The 20,748-nt window shown below is 40.5% G+C and overlaps 1 protein-coding gene across 2 annotated transcripts in view; it reads right to left on the reverse strand.

Moving 5' to 3' along the window:
• The window catches only part of LOC124605537 (nucleotide exchange factor SIL1), a 113,456-nt gene that overhangs the window by 66,275 nt on the left and 26,433 nt on the right, over positions 1-20,748 (reverse strand). Inside the window, exons 1-2 of one of the 2 annotated variants that reach the window (XM_047137291.1) lie at positions 10,696-10,837; positions 3,954-4,177 (exon numbers count right to left, since the gene is read on the reverse strand). In XM_047137291.1, the coding sequence (XP_046993247.1) occupies positions 3,954-4,177; positions 10,696-10,708 (237 nt within the window). In that variant the 5' untranslated portion in view covers positions 10,709-10,837. Of the gene's footprint in view, positions 1-3,953; positions 4,178-10,695; positions 10,838-20,748 lie in introns of those variants that run through there. The other variant, XM_047137290.1, reaches the window with a different exon arrangement.

Here is a 20,748-nt window from a genome sequence, read left to right on the forward strand (position 1 = left end):
CACAGGCAACAGAGCATGCACAATGTCGGCACTAGTACAGTGTATATCCACCTTTCACAGCAATGCAGGCTGCTATTCTCCCATGGAGACGATCGTAGAGATGCTGGATGTAGTCCTGTGGAACGGCTTGCCATGCCATTTCCACCTGGCGCCTCAGTTGGACCTGCGTTCGTGCTGGACGTGCAGACCGCGTGAGACGACGCTTCATCCAGTTCCAAACATGCTCAATGGGGGACAGATCCGGAGATCTTGCTGGCCAGGGTAGTTGACTTACACCTTCTAGAGCACGTTGGGTGGCACGGGATACATGCGGACGTGCATTGTCCTGTTGGAACAGCAAGTTCCCTTGCCGGTCTAGGAATGGTAGAACGATGGGTTCGATGACGGTTTGGATGTACCGTGCACTATTCAGTGTCCCCTCGACGATCACCAGTGGTGTACGGCCAGTGTAGGAGATCGATCCCCACACCATGATGCTGGGTGTTGGCCCTGTGTGCCTCGGTCATATGCAGTCCTGATTGTGGCGCTCACCTGCACGGCGCCAAACACGCATACGACCATCATTGGCACCAAGGCAGAAGCGACTCTCATCGCTGAAGACGACACGTCTCCATTCGTCCCCCCATTCACGCCTGTCGCGACACCACTGGAGGCGGGCTGCACGATGTTGGGGCGTGAGCGGAAGACGGCCTAACGGTGTGCGGGACCGTAGCCCAGCTTCATGGAGACAGTTGCGAATGGTCCTCGCCGATACCCCAGGAGCAACAGTGTCCCTAATTTGCTGGGAAGTGGCGGTGCGGTCCCCTACGGCACTGCGTAGGATCCTACGGTCTTGGCGTGCATCCGTGCGTCGCTGCGGTCCAGTCCCAGGTCGACGGGCACGTGCACCTTCCGCCGACCACTGGCGACAACATCGATGTACTGTGGAGACCTTACGCCCCACGTGTTGAGCAATTCGGCGGTACGTCCACCCGGCCTCCCGCATGCCCACTATACGCCCTCGCTCAAAGTCCGTCAACTGCACATACGGTTCACGTCCACGCTGTCGCGGCATGCTACCAGTGTTAAAGACTGCGATGGAGCTCCGTATGCCACGGCAAACTGGCTGACACTGACGGCGGTGGTGCACAAATGCTGCGCAGCTAGCGCCATTCGACAGCCAACACCGCGGTTCCTGGTGTGTCCGCTGTGCCGTGCGTGTGATCATTGCTTGTACAGCCCTCTCGCAGTGTCCAGAGCAAGTATGGTGGGTCTGACACACCGGTGTCAATGTGTTCTTTTTTCCATTTCCAGGAGTGTATGTTTTGGAAAAGCAGAAATAATGTCAGATATCAAGGTCAATACACGCTAATTGAACACCAGATACAGAAAATGTGGGTCTATCTGTCAATATCTGGACAATGGATTACAGCTAATGGGCTAGATAAAAATGCCTTCAAAGCAGTAGCCAGAAAAAAGAAAACAGCTCTACACACTGTATGTACCATTTACAATAAAAAGTGCTTTTCAATGAAAACTGAAATGCATCGTAACAACTCTGTCATAAAACAAATGTGTATATATATGAGGGCTGTTTGAAAAGTAATGTGACTTTTCAAATTGCGTGGGCAATATACATTCGATTACCTATTTTTCTTTTCTTTTCTTTGTTATGTTAGCACACATATCCCGAACATATGTACACAGTTTTAAGAGTACAGCATACTTCGTTTGTTTTTGACAGATAGAAAGGTTAGAAGTATTTTAGTGTGCTCGGTGATTTTTGATTTTTTTTTTTTTTTTTTAAATGAAGGAGCAAAGAATTTGCATCAAGTTTTGTGTGAAAAATGGAATAAAGTGCTCTGAAACACTTGAAATGTTGACAGTGGCATACAGTGAGTCTGCTCTAAGTAAAAAAAGGGTATACAAGTGGTACAAGCTCTTCCAAGATGGCCGTGAAGATGCCAACGACAAACCTCGCTCTGGATGCCCCATCATATCAACAACAGATGATAACATCGAAGCTGTAAAGAAAATTGTCTTCGAAAATCATTGAATTACCATAAGAGAAGTTGCTGAGGATGTTGGCATATTGGTCAGCTAGTGTCATGCAATTTTTTCAGATGTTTTGAGCGTGAGACGTGCCAGTGAAGTTTGTTCCAAAACTTCTCAATTTTTAGCAGAAGAACCGTCACATGAGCACCGCTCAGGAGCTCTTTGAATGACGTCAATGTTGGTAGTGCACTTGTCCGCGAAAGGCAAAGGTCCTGAGTTCAAGTCTCAGTCTGGCACACAGTTTTAATCTGCTAGAATGTTTCATATCAGCGCACACTCCGCTGCAGAGTGAAAATTTCATTCTGGAAACATCATCAGGCTATGGCAAAGCCATGCCTCCGCAATATCCTTTCTTCCAGGAGTTCTAGTTCTGCAAGGTTTGCAGAAGGGCTTCTGTGAAGTTTGGAAGGTAGGAGACAAGGTACTAGCAGAATTGAAGCTGTGAGGACAGGTCATGAGTCATGCTTGGGTAGCTCAGTTGGTAGAGCACTTGCCTGCGAAAGGCATAGGTCCCGAATTCGAGTCTTGGTCCGGCACACAGCTTTAATCTGCCAGGAAATTTCAATGCCAATGATGATCCTGCTTTGCTAAAAATGGTCATAACTGGTGACAAAAGATGGGTTTATGGTTACGATGCTGAAACCAAAGCCCAATTGTCCCAACAGAAGCATCCTGGAGAGTCAAGACCAAAAAAAGCAAGTTCGATCAAATGTCAAAGTTTTGCTCACTGTTTTTTTTTTCAATTACCATGGTGTAGTGCATCATGAATTTTTGCCTCAAGGTTGTACGGCCAATAAAGAGTATTACCTTGACGTTATGCCCCACTTGCAAGAAGCAATACGTAAAAAAGTCCAGAATTGTGGGAAACATCAAGACAATGCACTTGCTCATTCATCATTGCTTGTATGAGATTTTTTGGCCAAAAACAACACGACAATCATGCCTCAGCCACCATATTCACTGGATTTGGTCCCCTGTGACTTTTTCCTGTTCCCAAAACTGAAGAGACCAATGAACAGATGAAGATTTTCAATGTTTGAGGAGATAAAAACTGCATTGCTGGAAGTTTTCAAGGCTGTAGCAAAAAGTGCTTATGAGAAGTGCTTCAAGGATCAGAAGAAGCGTTGGCACAAGCGTATTGTACCTGACAGGGATTACTTTGAAGGGGACAACATGAATACTGATGAATATACAAATTTTTTTTTTTTTTCATACAAATAGAAAGTCTCCTTATATTTTGAATGTATCTTGTATTTGTTGTGTCTGTTCTTGCAGATGTATCCAAAGAAACAGACACAATTTTGATCCAGCAGCCACTATGAATTAAGACACAAAGAAATTACAGACATTGTCTACGAATGGGTACTGTTTTAAATCAATAAAGAAAGTTGAAAATTTGTGCTGGGCCGGGATTCAAACACAGGTCCCCTGCTTACTAGGCAGATGTGCCATTCGGACACAGTGGTCACCACTACCCAAGCACGTTTCCCATCAGACCCTAATTCTCCAATTATCCGCAAACTACTAATGTAATGCCCCTTGCCAATTATCCTCATTCCTTATGGCATTTCGCAAGAGACCCAGGCTCGAATCCCGGTCTGGCATAAATTTAAATTACAGACACAATGGGCCACCACAGAGTTTGTTTGTATGGCCGTATCCAAAGAATAAATGATACTGAATGAAAGAAAAACAGAACATAACAACAACACTATGGTACATGAATATCACAACAATGATTATACAACTGGAAGAGGTGCAAAACCATGATATCTTTAGAATAGCTGTAGTGATGTTTGGGACTTTCTGATATGAGAAACAAATAACTGGTGCAAATGGTCAGAGGAGCACACTGATGGACAGCATGGCTTTAAATGAAAAATCAAAAATTGAGAACAACTTTTAGAATGGACAATAACCTCTTCTGTTGTTATAGAATCTTCAACACTTTCTATATTCAAAATAGACTCCCTAATTCGTTCTTTATTTTCGGTAATATCGGAGTTTTCATCCTTGGCTGCTTCATCATATACAGGTGCAACAGCAGTAGCCCCTGGTCTCTCACTTGGATCAAGAAGTTTCGCTTCTGTCTCTCCTGTCTCCAGATTTAGTCTCACATGAAGCCCACTTGGTACAGACTGGCCTGGAATGAAAGAAAATAAAATACTAAAGAGTTACCTGGTGGCATATGTATTGTGCATATGGATAAATGGTGTATTCTGAAACATGACAAGTATTTACAAGAACAGTCCTCCTTTCGGGCGAGAGAGAGAGAGAGAGAGAGAGAGAGAGAGAGAGAGAGAGAGAGAGAGGAGAAGAAGAAGAAGAAGAAGAAGAAGAAATAATGTCATGTACGACAAAACATTGTGCTAGGAATAAAAACCCAACATTATAAGTTTCCACCTTTATTTAGTATTGACAGCTGAAGTGAAACAATTGTAGTGTTTCAGCTGCTTAACAATTCCCTGCCATATAGTGAGCACTTTAATGTTGGAGCACTTTAATGTTGAAGATGTTTGCTTAAAGGTTCTCAGCAATCTGGATGTGTGACTTTGTAATTAAAAACTTAACGATACTTCAACTATTGTTGTAAATTTAAAATTTAGATTCACATTCTTTCACTCATTCATAGTATTCTATAGATCCCATTACGAAGAACATTCTGTGGTGTGGAATGAATTAAGATATACACTAACAAAGGCAGGCAGATCATAGAAAAGAAACTCAACATATACACCGCTTACTATTTGTGCTTACGCCAGCTAATTAGAAGGATAGCTTGCTATTTTGAAAACGGACTGCTGCTTCTTCATCACATGGAGTAGCTGGTGTGCATCTCCTACCAGAATGAAGGCAGCTCAAAACCTCTGCATAATCAACACCAGATGTCAGCACTAGTGCGACAAGCTTCCTGTGTAACAATAGGTCATCCTTAGCAGTAAACATATGATGCATCAATGCTCCGTGTAAATATATTTGGTGTGAACATCTTTTGTTGTTGTTTCCATGTAGTGATTTGTGAAGATTGGGGGGGGGGGGGGGGGGGGGGAGAACAGAGATTTGAGCAGTGATTAAGTACTCTGTAAAGGAAGGGATGAAAACAAAGGAAATTCATGCCAATTTTCAGAACACACTGGGGTACTTTGCTCCTTCGATTGAACTCTTGCCTTGTAGACAAATGAGTTTAAATTTGGTTGGGACAGCTTAGATGATGATTCATATAGTGGTTGGCCTAGATAGACCGCAACCCCAGAAATTATTGCAATATTCCATAAAATAGTCGTGGAGGACCGCCGACAAAGCGTGAGACATTGCTGAAGCTGTAGGGATATCATTTGGATGACCATATAACATTTTGACAGTGGAGTTGAATATAAGAAAATTATCTGCTATATGGGCACCACAACTCTTAATGAAGGATAAGAAATATATTACAATGGAAATGTCAAAACAGTATTTGACCCATTTTCAGAGCAACCACCAAGATTTTTTGTGTCAGTTTCTGACTGCTATTACACTCCATAGACAAAACAACTGTCAAAATAGTGGGTACATGCTGATTCACCACCAAAAAAGAAAGCTAAGGCAATACAGTCGGCTGGAAAGGTCACGGCATCAGTTTACTGAGATGCAAGGGATCCTGGTGACAGATTGCCTTCCCACTGATCAAGCAATTATGAGACAATTATACGCTAACCACCTGGACCAACTACAGCAAAAGATACATGAAAAAAGCCTAATTTTGGCAAGAAAGGAAACAATTGTTCATCAAGACAATGCCTGCTCACACATAAGTGTCATTGCCATAGCAAATAAACACAAACTAAGATACGAATTGTTGCCACGACCACCTTATTCACCTAATTTGGCTCCATCAGACTTCCATCTACTCTCCAAGTGAAAAATTTTCCTCAGTGGATGGAGATTCTGTTTAGACAAAGAACTGATAACCGAAGTTGCAGGCCTGGAGGAATCTAATTTTTGAGATAGGATCAAGGCATCTGAATACTACTGGGCCAAGTGCACTAGTGTACAGGAAGACTACATTGAAAAATAAATAAGTTTCACTGAGGGAAGTAGTTTCTTTCTATTCCATTCTGAGAACTTTTCAAATTCCTCCCAGTTTATACTTACTTGGTTAAATTGGTATTTTTTCCAAGTAAATAGTTATCTATATCTATAATACAGAGACCCTTCCACAACACACTGGTACTTGACATGCAGCACTACACTGAACACTTCAACTTGTCACGTTGTTAACAGAAAACGCAGGTTACCTGGAAAGTTTTCCGATAGTTTCGAAAATTGGTATTATTATAGATTTTGATGTGCAGTTTTTGATTTTTCACTTTGCCACCTTGCATTTTTGCCACTCATACCACAACACTGCAAATATGGTGCGCCAAAACAGTTTTTTGACAATATTTCTGACGCACTTTATGATGAAACAGTCATGTAATAAATTAAACTATTGAAAATTTCCTGTAATTTATGCAACAACCTTTCTTGCCACAAGTTTAGAGGGACAAGCTGCATGCGTCAAGGAACATGTAGCTTAGTGTTGCTGTGCATCCTTCTACGAAATTCTGCCAACAGAGCTGAAATACTCTGTGCCTGAATCATCAGTATGAGTTTATCATTCTACTGTGTCTTTTGCATTTCAGGGCCATGGTTTCTAAGGAAATGAACTGCTTTAAAATAAATTTCACTGCCAGGAAGTAAGGTGACTGAAGAGAATCAAAAAGAACTGGAGACATTTCGTAAGTCAAGTGTTCAAAGAAAAGACAACTGGGGCAAACTCTTGGAGTGACTGAGTCCGATACTGGTTCACGATGTGTGTAAAAAATGCTGTAATAATGAGAAATTAATCTCTGCATCTTTGCAAAGGAGAAATGGTGTCTCATTTTCCCATCCACAACCGCAATCCACTACCACAGTATTCTTATTGGGAGATCAAATATAGGGTATACCGTGTATAAATTGTCAATGAAAAACAGCATTTCAGAACTCACTAGAATTCATAATGAAGACTGGGGTCAAGCAGTTGTGGAACATCCCAAACATGTCAATGGTTGCACAATGTAATAAACAACAAAAAGGAAGTTCAAATAAAAAGATAGGGAAGCACAGGAGGAAGCATTAAATTTTGTAATATTGCATTACATGTGGATTATGCCTGATGGGGATACCACAAAAAAACTGCACCACTGTACCTCATTGATGGTACAGAAATGAGTTTTTTTGCCCAGAATACATGTTGGCATAGACTTTGTGATGCTCTTACGCTTAAGTATTCATTTCTTGCAAAAAAGGTTACCGCATAATTTATAGGAAATTTTCTGTAGTTTCATTTATTACATATCGATTTTCATCATAAAAGATTGAGAAAGTAGATACTGTCAAAAACATGTTTTTGGGCACCATTTTTTTCCATATGATGGCATGAAGAAAAGATACAAAGTGACAAAGGAAAAATTCAAAATTACAACACTGAAATCTATGAAAACACCAATTTTTAAAACTCCTGGAAAACTTTCTTCTAGTGAAAACTTTCCTCATAAACTACCAAATGACTGGACTAACACAGGAAATTAGAAACAACCTTTGGTGAAATCAAATGCAAAAGCTTCTACATTAAAGGTGCAGTGGAAATTCCACTGTTAAACGTGGTAGAGTGAACAGATGGGTGAACAGAGTACAATGACGGCCTCTACTAGGGGGAGGAACTGGCTGATGGTGTGACGAGAAGAAGATATTGAAGTCATATTGAAAACACAGGGGCTCCTGTGTTAGAGTCAGAATTTAACAGAGCCTTGGACAACTTGTCATGATATAAGGTAGGGTACATACAAAACATTCCTCTGAAATTTCTAAAATCACTTGGGAAGTGGTAACCAAATGACTATTCAAGCTGGTTGGTAGAATCTATGAATTTGGACTTCATACTTTTGGAAGACTATCATCCATACAATACTGACCATAGTAAGGACACACAAGTGCACAAACTACTGCACAAGCAGCTTAAGAGCCCATGCATCCAAGTTGCTTACAAGAATAATGAAGATCTTTTAGATGACAATCAACTTGGAGTCAGGAAAGGTAAAGGCACTAGAGAGGCAGTTCTCATGTTACATTTGATAATGGATGCAAGACTTAAGGAAAAATCAAGATACTTTCCAAGGACTTGATGACCTAGAAAAAGCATTCAAAAATTTAAAATGCTGCCAGATATTTGGAATTCTCAGGAAAATTGGTGTAAGCTGAACGGAAAAATAGGTAATATACGCTTTAACTTGCATGGTTATCCAAACAGGTAACTAGATCAAGAATGAAGTAATCAGATTAAAAAGGGCGAGAGACAGTGATGAGGTATTTCTCCTCTACTGCTCAGTCTGTACATCAAAGAAGCAATCATAGAAATAAAATACAGATTTAGAAACACAATTAAAATGAAAAGATATCAACGATAAGGTTTACTGATGACACTGCTATCCTCAGTGAAAGTGAGGAAGAGTTGCAGGGCCTGCTGAGTGGAATTAACAGTCCAATGAGCATAGAATATGGCCAACAGTAAACTGGAGAAAGACAAAAGCAATGAAGAATAGCAGAAATGAGATTAGTGATTATATAACTTAATATCAAAATGGGAAGCCAGGACATAGATGAAATGAAGGAATTCTGCTACCTTGGAAGCAAAATTACACACGATGGATGATACACAAAGGGCATAAAAAAAAGACTATCACAAGCAAAGAGGGCATTCTTGACCAAAAGGAGTCTATGGTATCAAACATTGGCCTTAATGTACAGAAGACATTTCTGAGAATGTATGTTTGGAGCACTGAATTCTACGCAAGTCCTTCATAGATTGTGGGAAAACCAAAAAAGAAGTGAAGAGATGCGTTTGAGATGATGCGGTACAGAAGGGTGTTGAAAATTTGGTGGACTGATATGATAAGAGATTATAGGGTTGTCTGCAGCGTCAGTGAGGAGAGAGAGATGTGGGAAACATTGACAAGTAGATGGAACAGGTTGACAGGACATTTGTTAAAGACGACAAGGAATAACTTTCATTGGTACTTGAGGGAGCTGTAGAGGGTAAAAACTGTAGAAGAAGACAATGATTGAAATATATTCAACAAATAGTTAAAGACTTTAGGCCCAAGTGTTACTCTGAGATGAAGTTGTTAACACAGAAAATAATTAGAGGAAGGCTACATGCAACCAGTCAGAAGATTGATAAGCCCCACCCCCCTAAAGCATGGAGGAGGGATTCTGATTTCTTTCTTTGTGTTTGATGGAAGTTTGTTGAATACCTCTACAACAGACCTCAAAACTTCACTTTTAATCTAGATAAATGAGTGAAGTCTACTGGAAAATTATTTTTGCGCCTTGTATATTGATAGCACAAGTCACAGTTCAACTGAAACTGATTTTCAAAGTCAGCTACAAAAAGTATTAAGGAGAAAATGTACTTAAAAAGTGAGTGTAAGAAATACGTGTCAGAGATCTCTGCACGCTGTATGGCTATCTACTTTTTATGATATTCTTCAAACTTCCCTCCACTGAATAAATACTTAATTGATATTGCTAGTCATAAAAGTGCAACACCATGAAGGCAGCATGCAACGTATGTCAAACTGGTATTAAGCATACTACACACTTGGATATGCAAATGGTTAGTGTTTCAGCAGAACTGCACAAAGTAATTAGGAGTAAGTCCATCTACTGCATATAATAAAAGGTTACGAGGTAGTTTCCAGTCAGAAATCACATCTGAAATTTGGTTATTTATGGGAAGACCATGTTTATGTCTCAAACAAGAAGGAAAAATGTCTACCGTCACGTGCCGCAATTCAATAGCAACAGGGTCGCCCCGTGTCAAGATTGCAGTTTATCTTTTGGTGACACTGCTGCTCACAATGGTCTGTATCCCATGATAGTGATGCAAATATGGAATCGGTGGGTTAAGGAGGGCCACAGTCAGTGCAATGCAGTATGTCAATAGTCCTACATGACTAGCATCCAAAGAGGACATACTTATTGGTCACTTGGCCATGCAGGATCTGATGTTCAAGTCAAGTACCTCCAGTCAGGAAATGTGGTAGTCTTTAGTAAGACAGGTATCCACATGGACAGTGCGACTGGAGCACCGTGGTTTATCAGCAAAGTGGCCATTGTTGCAGCTTCTCTTACTGCAGCAGCAGAGAAAGGTGGGCTAGTGGTGGTGCACCCAATGAGAAAACCGGACACAAAAGTGGCACAATGTTCCCCCCACACCCCCATACCCCTCAGATGAGTCCCAGTTGTGCGTGTGGCATCACAATAGACAAAGAGTGTGTGGAGGCTCAGAGGAGAATGACCATCGCCAGATAGCATTCTTCATCATCATCATACCATGCTCAGCACTTTGCATGACCTTATGGGAAGCCATTAGGTACACGACATGATCACCTCTGGTTCCCACAGCCAATAACTTGGACAGCAACCATTACATTTCTGATGTTTTACAGCCAAAGATTGCACCCTAACTCTGAGGTCTCAGGGAAGTTATACTTCAACAAGATAATGCAAGATTATATGATGCCCCTGTCATGATGTACCTTCATGCAGTGAGTGTTGGACTGTTGCCTTGGCCAGTACGTCCTCCAGATATCTCACCTTTTGAAAACATCTGGTCATGGGCTGTCAAAAAACTGGGATGCCACCATCACAATTCACGACAATTGACAAACTCTGGCACGAGTTGAAGCAGCATGGTATGACACACCCATATCTGTCACCCAAGCTCGGTCCAGCTTAATTCTCAGCTGGGTTAGTGCCATTGTTTACTAAGTTTCACACCCTGTATGCAAACAACAAGTAAAATTTCATTATTTTCTGTCTTTTCTGGTGTTACAATTTGAAATACACATGCAAGTGCTGACTATATTTTAAATTGCTTTCAAGTTGGAGCCTAATGAGTTTCACACAGCATGTTTCAGTTAATGTATGAACATTAATGTTAACTTCTAGCTCAAGCAAGACTTCCTTGGTTCTTCGAAACTGTATATCATGAATCGAATGCCTGTTCAGCTCTCACCTGAGCAGCTTCTGGCAAGTTTGATTTCGGTCCTTGATTACTGTGCTTGTGTCATCAGCAAACGTTACAGTTTTCGAACTACTTTTTAAAGTCTTGAAAGATTATCTTCATAGGTCAAAATCATACTGAAGGGACTGCTGATGGAAAGCACATTGTTCAGGAATGGATTCCTGATCACTGTGGTGCAACTAGCAATTAGGTTAACAAAATAGCAAAATTAGTTTGAAATATGCACCAGAGGTCAAGCTGTGGTTATTATTTACCATCTTTGTGCAAATATAAAGTGATCAGTGTTTACAAACATGGAGATTCTTGGAGTGAAAGGTATGACCAATCAAAAACAATTACATGCTCAAAAAAGAACTTTGATACGTTTAGCAACTGTACCTGTCATTTTCAAGCAAGAACAAGTCACTTCGTCGTATTAAAACAGTTCAAGATATTCAGCTTAGCTGAGTCAGTATTTCCTTGTCGTTCAGTGTTCAGTGATAGGGTCAGTGCTTTCTAGTAGCTGGCACTTGTAATTTTAAGACATCTGGTAGTGCATATTTGCATCTAAAAGACAACAGGGTTAATGTTTATTTATTTACTGTTTTCTTTCAAATTTTAGTATTAGCACGGAGCATGCTTTTATGCGATTGCAGGAAGAACAGCCCACAGTTAGCAAGCAGGCTGAAGCTGCTGTTGGCTACAGTTAACTACCTGAAGGCTGCTGCCTCTAGATGTAACAACAGTGCAGAAACTGGTACATTGCATGGGACACTCTTGTGTCACTTGTTTTGCCAATGACCTCTGCAGGTTGTAACCAGTTTGCATCATTTGAGACAGATGATGAATGTCGGAACTTACTGTCTGACATTCCATTCACCTTAACAATGGAGAAAAGCCATCTCCTTCAAGATGGAGAAATAGGAGCATGGGGGAAATGGTTTTTTCATTATTGAGAGCTTCAATGTAGAACACATTACAGAGCACTTTAGGGAAATAGTGTTTAGTACTGAAAATAAGTCCAATGTGTGCTCAGTATGTCTGCTCGAGTGCTGCATCCGAAATGTGGAGCGAGGATGGAGGTTGCAGTCTTCAGCAAATTGTGGCTCATGTTGGCACCAGTCACTCTTGTCACTTGGGTTCTGAGGTCACCCTCAGTTCCTACATGCAGCTAGCAGAAGTGCTGGTCTGGGTCTCAACCAGAGACTACTTGGCTGCAGATTTCTGAACCTGCATTACGGGTTAGAGAACTGTGGGGTTCTCCTAAATAGATCAGGGATGCACTACACAGAGGAAGAAGTTACTTAGCTAGCACAGTACATGAGGAAAGCATTTTTTTTTAGGCTAGTCTATAGTTTAAGGTCCTCCGATGAATGCTCACACTTGGAACAAAATCCCTGAATTTACCATCTTACAAGAAAGTTGTCAAACTTAAATCATACTCAAAACCACAAACTGGATAAAACCTGGAGTATAAAACTCTGAAATACATTGCTCTGCAAAACTCAAGGATGACCTCAGTAAAGTAACTTAACATTTAAATGAAACTTCTGATACCATTTAACTACTTGGTGGAAGCCAATTAAACTGTGGGAGCATGTTGTCAGCGTTCTTCCAGTCATACAAAGAGCTGGACATCAGGTGGTGTGAAGTCAACGTAGCACCACAACATGTGGCAGTTGAAGAAACAGGAAAAGACAGTGTGTGTCAATGAGTGAACATTTACAGCATGCTGTGGTGGTGGTCTTCAGTACAACTTGGCCTGGAAACACATCTGGATGATTTCACACGAGGAAGAATCATTGAGAAACTGGTAGAAGGACAAAGGTGACTAGTGTTTCCAGAAGTTTGGCATTTCTCACAACAGAGTTTCACATGCATGGCGAGCATTCCAAACGACAGGCACTGCTGCCCAAAGGAGAGGAGGTGGTTGACCACAGTCAACTATAGTAGCAGCTGACTGATATATGTATTGTGCAACAGCCAAGAAGGGATCCAAGTCAAACATTGGGTGCAATTGCAACCACCTTTAACAGGATTGCAAGGCACGCAATCTCAGGCTTCACAGCTGCATGTGGACTGCACAGACGTGGTTCAGGGAACTATCGTAAATTGTAGTGACTTCAGTATAATTATTGTCTTTGAATGAAAGTGTCATTTCTGTTTGTCTCATTGCATATTTGTTTCAGTTCCCTTCTGTAATATACTGTAGTAGTTCTTTCTATGTATAGTCCAAGTTTCATCGAACTATATTACTTGGCAGTGACACATGTGAAAGTTAATTTTGTGCTTAAGGTTTGCACACCAGAGTACTTAGAGAGACATGGAACACACAATGGGGAAGACAGATTATAAATCAGAGGAGAGAGTATTCATTGCAATTGTCAAAAACCTTACATCTATTGAGGTTGAAACTGAGTCTGCCAGTGAAGTTATCTGAACCCAGCTAACTTGTCTAGGTGAACTCAAATTGATCATCGAATGTTTTTACCAGGCTCCTCATTCCACCATAACAGTTGTAGGATCAGATGCAGCTGATTAAGGGTTTGAAGAGACTAAACTTCTACAGTCAATAGTCTATTATTTGCCCCTGCCAGTCAGTGTCTAGAGTTAACCCAATGTACAAATGTGAGAATGTTTTCCAAATGTTTGCTTAGCATGTGTCCAAGATGGAACTTCGGTATCAGGCCGATATTCACCTAGAGGGACGTGGAAAACTGCCTAAAAACTACATCCAGGCTGACCAACTCATCCCCCTCATTAATCCACGAAGCAGGCTCAATGTGAACCAAGCTCGCTTTCCCAAGTTCCAGAAGTGGTGCATTATTGCACTCTGAGTTGTAGAATTGTTCAAACAATGTCTATGATCAGTAGTGCAGAAATACCCCAATCATACAAAAATTGGTTGGAGGCAACTTTAATCTATGGAGTATACACTGGCACATCTGCAGATTCGTTGCAAGTGATATTGATAGACTGTCCTGTAAAGTAGTTCTGAACACTTCCTCCAAAAACTGTCTTGACCCAGTAGTTTAACAATTCACACATAATGGAAATATTGTAGACACTGCAGCTACAAACAAGTCTGACCTTATCAACAGCATCAGTAGCCTACAGAGAAAGGGATTGTTATTGTTGTTGTGGTCTTCAGTCCAGAGACTGGTTTGATGCAATTCTCCGTGCTACCCTATCCTGCGCAAGCTTCTTCATCTTGAAGTTTAGTTTAGTTTGGTCTTTGTCATGTTCCGTAGGTAATTTTCATGATTATTTTATCAATATGATGTGGAACAAGTCAAATTACAAGATATATATACACACACACACATGAATAGTGCAAACATTACTATTACTGAAATTTTTAGTTCTACACAAGCAACTACATGAGAGGTATAAACCTTCCCTCCCCCCCCCCCCCCTCCCAGTTCTGAAACAAACTCATCCATGGAATAGAAGGAGTTGTCCAAATGAAATGATTTTAAGCTAGATTTAAAACTTGATCTGCTACCTGCCAGACACTTTATGTTGTTGGGCAAATGATCAAAGATTTTTGTTGCTGAATAATGTACTCCTTTTTGAGCAACTGACAGCTTCAATAACAGATAGTAAAGGTCATTTTTCCCTCTAGTGTTGTAAGTATGAACATAACTGTTCTTCGCGAATTGAGATGGATTATTTATTATGAATTTCTTTAGTGAATATATGTACTCTGATGGTGCAGTTAAAATACCTAACTTCTTGAATAGGTGCCTACATGGCATCCTTAGGTGAACACCACTAATAATTCTCACTGCTCTCTTTTGTGCAATCAATACTTTATGTCTAAGTGGTGAGTTACCCCAGAAAACTATTCCATAAGACATTATTGAGAGGAAATATGCAAAGTACATTGTGAAGCTGATCTGTTTATTACTAAGACTAGTGATTATATGAAGAGCGAAAGAAGCTGAACTTAATTGTTTGAGAAACTCTGTAATATATGCTTCTTCCAGTTTAAGTTGTCATCAATGCGAACACCCAAAAATTTGGAGAATTCTACCCTGATAACTGAGCCCTGTTCATATGCTACAATATTGTCGGTATGACACTATTCGTTGTACAGAACGGGATATAGTGAGTTTCTTCAAAATTAAGGGAGAGTCCATTATCTGAGAACCACTTAATAATTCTTTGAAAGACATCCTTAACAATATCTTCAGCTGCTTTTACTGGAATGGGATTTATTGTAACACTCATGTCATCTGCAAAAAGTACTAGTTCTGCTTGCTGAACGTTAAGTGAGAGGTCACTCACATGAATAAGGAACCGCAGAGGACCCAAAATTGAGCCCTGTAGGAATCCCTTTTTGATGACTCCCCATTCACTAGAATTTACCACCCGCCCAACATTATTTGTGTTATTCAGCACAACTTTTTGCTTTCTGTTCGTTAAGTATGATTCAAACCAGCTGTGGGTATAGCCTTCTATTCCATAAAACCTAAGTTTTTCTAAGAGTGTGACATGATCCACACAGTCAAATGCCTTGGAAAGATCACAAAAAATACCAACTGGCCATAATTTGTTATTTAGGGTTTGTACTATTTGATGGGTAACTGTGTAGATAGCATTCTCAGTCAAGTAACCCTTCCGGAATCCGAACTGAGGCATGCTGAGTAAATTATTTTCACTTAAATGTGAGACTACTCTTGAATACCTAACTTAATCGAATATTTCAGAAAATGAAGTCAGCAATGAGATTGGTCTATAATTATTTAAGTCACTCTTGTCCCCTTTCTTATGAAGAGGTTTGACAATTGCATATTTCAATCTGTCTGGAAAAAGTCCCTGTGCTAGCAAAGCATTACATATATCACTAACGACTCCACTTATTAAACTAGAACAACACTTCAAAATTCTGTTAGAGACTCCATCAATACCACATGAGCTCTTGTTTTTCAGTATATTTATAATTCCCTTAATTTCATTGGGGGATGTTGGTGCTATTTCTAAAGGCCTAAAGTCCTGGCAAATTATTTTTAACATATTTTTTTTGCTTCTTCAGCTGAACTCTTTAACCCTATTTTTGCTGCTACATTGAGAAAGTGATTGTTAAAAATACTTGCAACTTGTGAATTATCACTCACAACATTGTCATTTAGCCTTATTGCTATGGTATGCTGTGCACTGTCAGGCTGCCCCGTCTCCCGTTTGACAATATTCCATATAATTTTAATCTTATTATCCGCATTATCAATTTCTGTCAGAACACACAGCTTCTTGACTTCTTAATGACTTTTAAATCTTTTGTAGTAAGCAAGTAAAGTCGGATCCTGACTTATTCTGGCCTGTACATATATTTCCCTCTTCCTCTTACACTCCTCTCTGAGTAATCCATGGCTTACATGACTTTGTAATGGCTTTTTTGGATAACGTTTCAGGAAAGCAACTCTCAAATACTGAGACAAATTTACAGTGGAATAAATTGAATTTGGCATCAGCATCATTTTCTGTGTATACTTCATCCCATTCCACCTCTTCTAGGCTGCTCTTAAAACCACCTCTTCTCCATCCCTCAAAACTCTGTACCCTGTTCGCATTAAATAAGCCTCCCTGCCTTGTATGAACCTGCCTGAAGTCTGTAAGGTGCTACATGTGTTATTTCCATTAACTGTGCATCATGATCAGATAGCCCATTAACAACTGGGTACACATTAATTGTTTCTGCCTGAGCACTGTCTATGAAAATGTTATCGATAAGTGACCTACTGTCCTGCTGCACACGAGCTGGAAAATTTACAACAGATACTAGATTGAAACAACCAAACAAAAATTCTAGCTAATTTTTCCTATCCGTATCTTTTAAGAAATCTACATTAAAATCATCACAAACCACTTTTTGTCTGACAGGTAGCTCAATAATGCCTCTAGATTTTTCATGAGTAGCTGAAAGTTACTTGAGTGGATCTGTAGATTGTTGCAATTACTATAGATGTATACTGCAGTAGCAACTCACAAGCACATGCTTCAAGGATCTGATCTACACAAAAACTACTTATTTCAATATTTTTGACTTTGTGTCCAGTTTTTATATAAGTAGCAACTCCTCCTTTATCCATGTTGACTCTACATGAATAAGATGCTAATCTGTAATCCCTTAAATTCAATTTCTCCATCCCTGCGGTTACATGGTGTTCAGAGAGACACAAAACATCTATACCTTCAGAATTTACCCCCATTTTATAGGCATACAAGAAGCTCATCTATATTTTTCAATCCTCTAATGTTTTGATGAAACACACAAATTTTATTTCTTTGAATACTGCTACAGACATTATGGCACTGTTCTGTTTTGATCTCTTTCAATACTCTCTGTCTGTAACCTGATTCTAACCTAAAAAATGTATCCCTCTGACACCAGCAATCACAGGTATTTTGACTTGTGTGCATGTGGCCCCCCTTACAGTTTCTGCAAGAACATCAACTAATCTATCCTTCCCCCTCCTATTCAGGTGTAGGCCATGACTAGTGTAACCCCACCTCCCAATTGCATCAACAGGCACAGCACAGATATGAGATTCAGTTTCTGCCAACAGTAACCCCCGCCCCCCAAGCTCTCTGTTAACACGGCTGAAAGCCGGGATAACCCAGGGCTGGTCATGGGACTGCAAAACATCCACAAACCCCACACGAGTGTGAGCTGTTGCTGCTCCTATTACATCCAGGTCACATGTAATACTATAGTCTGAATTGCTAGCTAGGCTGTTTCCTACTCCTCCTACTATAAGAACATGGTCCTCACCGTCACAATCTTTGCACAAGGCCCCTAGGTTTCCTGCAACCTGGCTACGCTTAGCACTACGTTTCACAATACTTGTGACCTGGTACTTGACTCCTAGCCTATCCTGTAGCAACTGGCCTACACCTCTCCCATGACAGCTACCTAACAGCAGGACTCTTTTCTTTCTGCTTGACTTTACTCCTGACCTAGCATTACAATTGTTATTACGAGTCTGCTGCACCCTACTTTGCTCAAAAGCTGTATGAGGCTCTTCTACTTCAGGTAACAAATCAAACTGATTGCTCACTGGAATCTGAAAAGTGATTTCTGGGGTTTTCTCCTTCTGACTACGACTTGTTAGCTGTTCCCAGCTCCCATTGTCTCTTTCCCCCTTCAACCTGTCTCATTCAAAGTACCCCATTTCTAGTTCAGCCTGAAGGGCACAAATCTTTTTACCCTGTTCCAAGATTTTCTTGTCACGGCTACATAATCTACAACTCTATTGGTGAGCCTCATCTGGCACTATAACAGCTTCCTCGCTACAATCATCCCAGTGAAACACCAAACCCACAATCCTGACATTTCACTCCCGTGCTCACTAATCAATGACAACATCCACATTTGTCGCATATGATGGCAGATTAAACAATACAAATTACACTACAAACAATTCCGCTACGCCAATTAATAATTAGTAGAAAGTAACTTAGCTTCAAGTGAGATGAGCAGAGAACTTCTGGACATAAGGCGAATGTAGCAGCAAGCGAATGTAAACAGCGCGAAGTTAACTGCTGGCGGAGGCTATAGTGGCGGAAATCACAAAACGAGTAAGAAACAAGAGGCTTGATATTTTCAAATGACAAATTTGAACAGGCGTTATCACTGCAACCTACATCCTTCTGAATCTGCTTAGTATATTCATCTCTTGGTCTCCTTCTACAATTTTTACCCTCCTCGTTGCCCTCCATTACTAAATTGGTGATCCCTTGAAGCCTCAGAACATGTCCTACCAACCGAACCCTTCTTCTAGTCAAGTTAGGCCACAAATTCCTCTTCTCCCCAATTCTATTCAGTACCCTGTCATTAGTTACGTGATCTATCCACCTAATCTTCAGCATTCTTTTGTAGCACCACATTTTGAAAGCCTCTATTCTCTTCTTGTGAAAACTATTTATCATCCATGTTTCACTTCCAGACATGGCTACACTCCATACAAATACTTTCAGAAAAGACTTCCTGACATTTAAATCTACACTCAGTGTCAACAAATTTCTCTTCTTCAGAAATGCTTTCCTTGCCATAGCCAGTCTACATTTTGTATCCTCTCTACTTCGACCATCAGTTATTTTGCTCCCCAAATAGCAAAACTCAAATACTACTTTAAGTGTACCATTTCTTAATCTAATTCCCTCAGCATCACCTGATTTAATTCGACTACATTCCATTATCCTCATTTTGCTTTTGTTGACGTTCATCTTATATCCTCCTCTCAAGACTCTGTCCATTCCGTTCAACTGCTCTTCCACGTCCTTTGCTGTCTCCGACAGAATTACAATGTACTCGGAAAACCTCAAAGTTTTTGTTTCTTCTCCATGGATTTTAATTCCTACTCCAAATTTTTCTTTTAATTCCTTTATTGCTTGTTCAGTATACAGATTGAATAACATCGGGGATAGGCTACAACCCTGTCTCACCCCCTTCACAACCACTGCTTCCCTTTCAAGCCCCTCAACTCAAAACTGCCATCTGGTTTCTGTACAAACTGTAAATAGCCTTTCGTCCCTTATATTTGACACCTGCCACCTTCAGACTTTGAAAGAGATTATTCCAGTCAACACTGTCAAAAGCTTTTTCTAAGTCTACAAATGCTAGAAAGTAGGTTTGCCTTTCCTTAATTTATCTTCCAAGATAGTCGTAGGGTCAGTATTGCCTCACGTGTTCCAACATTTCTATGGAATCCAAATTGAGCTTCCCTCCAGGTTGTCTTCTACCAGTTTTTCTGTCCATCTGTAAAGAATCTGTGTTAGTATTTCACAGCTGTGACTTATTAAACTAATAGTTCGGTGATTTTCACACCTGTCAACACCTGCTTTCTTTGGGATTGTAATTATTACATTCTTCTTGAAGTCTGATGGTATTTCACCTGTCTCCAACATCTTGCTCACCAGATGGTAGAGTTTTGTCACAGCTGACTCTTGTAGTTCTAGTGGAATGTTGTCTACTCCCGGGGCCTTGTTTTGACTCAGGTCTTTCAGTGCTTTGTCAAACTTGTCACGCAGTATCATATTTCCCATTTTACCTTCATCTACATTCTCTTCCATTTCCATAATATTGCACTCCAGTACATCGCCCCTGTATAGACCCTCTATCTACTGTACTCCTTCCACTTTTCTGATTTCCCTTCTTTGCTTAGAACTAGTTTTCCATCTGAGCTCTTGATATTCATACAAGTGGTTCCCTTTTCTCCAAAGGTCTCTTTACTTGTATTGTAGGTTGGTTGGTTGGTTTAAAAGAGGGAAAGGGGGGGGGGGGGGGGAGAGAGAGGGACCAAACTGCTAGGTCATCAGTCCCACAGTTCAATCAAAATAATTCCACAAGGGTGGGAGTAAAATAATCGAGACATACAAAACACAGCTGGAAGAAAGGAGAAAACCACAAGAACGACAGAAGGGCAACAAACACTAAAATGGACAAAATTGGACAAGAAAACCACAGGAAATGCAAGAAACAAGTAGAAGAGATCAAAACAAGAGAGCAGATTACCATGGCTGGCTGACCACAAGAATAAAAACGAGAAGCCAACCACTCTGCAACACATTAAAACCTCCACCATTAAAGCACTAGGGTGGAGGACACAGAGGGACAAAGGATGTGTGCTAAAACTTAGATC

The sequence above is a fragment of the Schistocerca americana genome, chromosome 3, assembly GCF_021461395.2.
Source record: "Schistocerca americana isolate TAMUIC-IGC-003095 chromosome 3, iqSchAmer2.1, whole genome shotgun sequence".
NCBI lineage: Eukaryota > Metazoa > Arthropoda > Insecta > Orthoptera > Acrididae > Schistocerca > Schistocerca americana.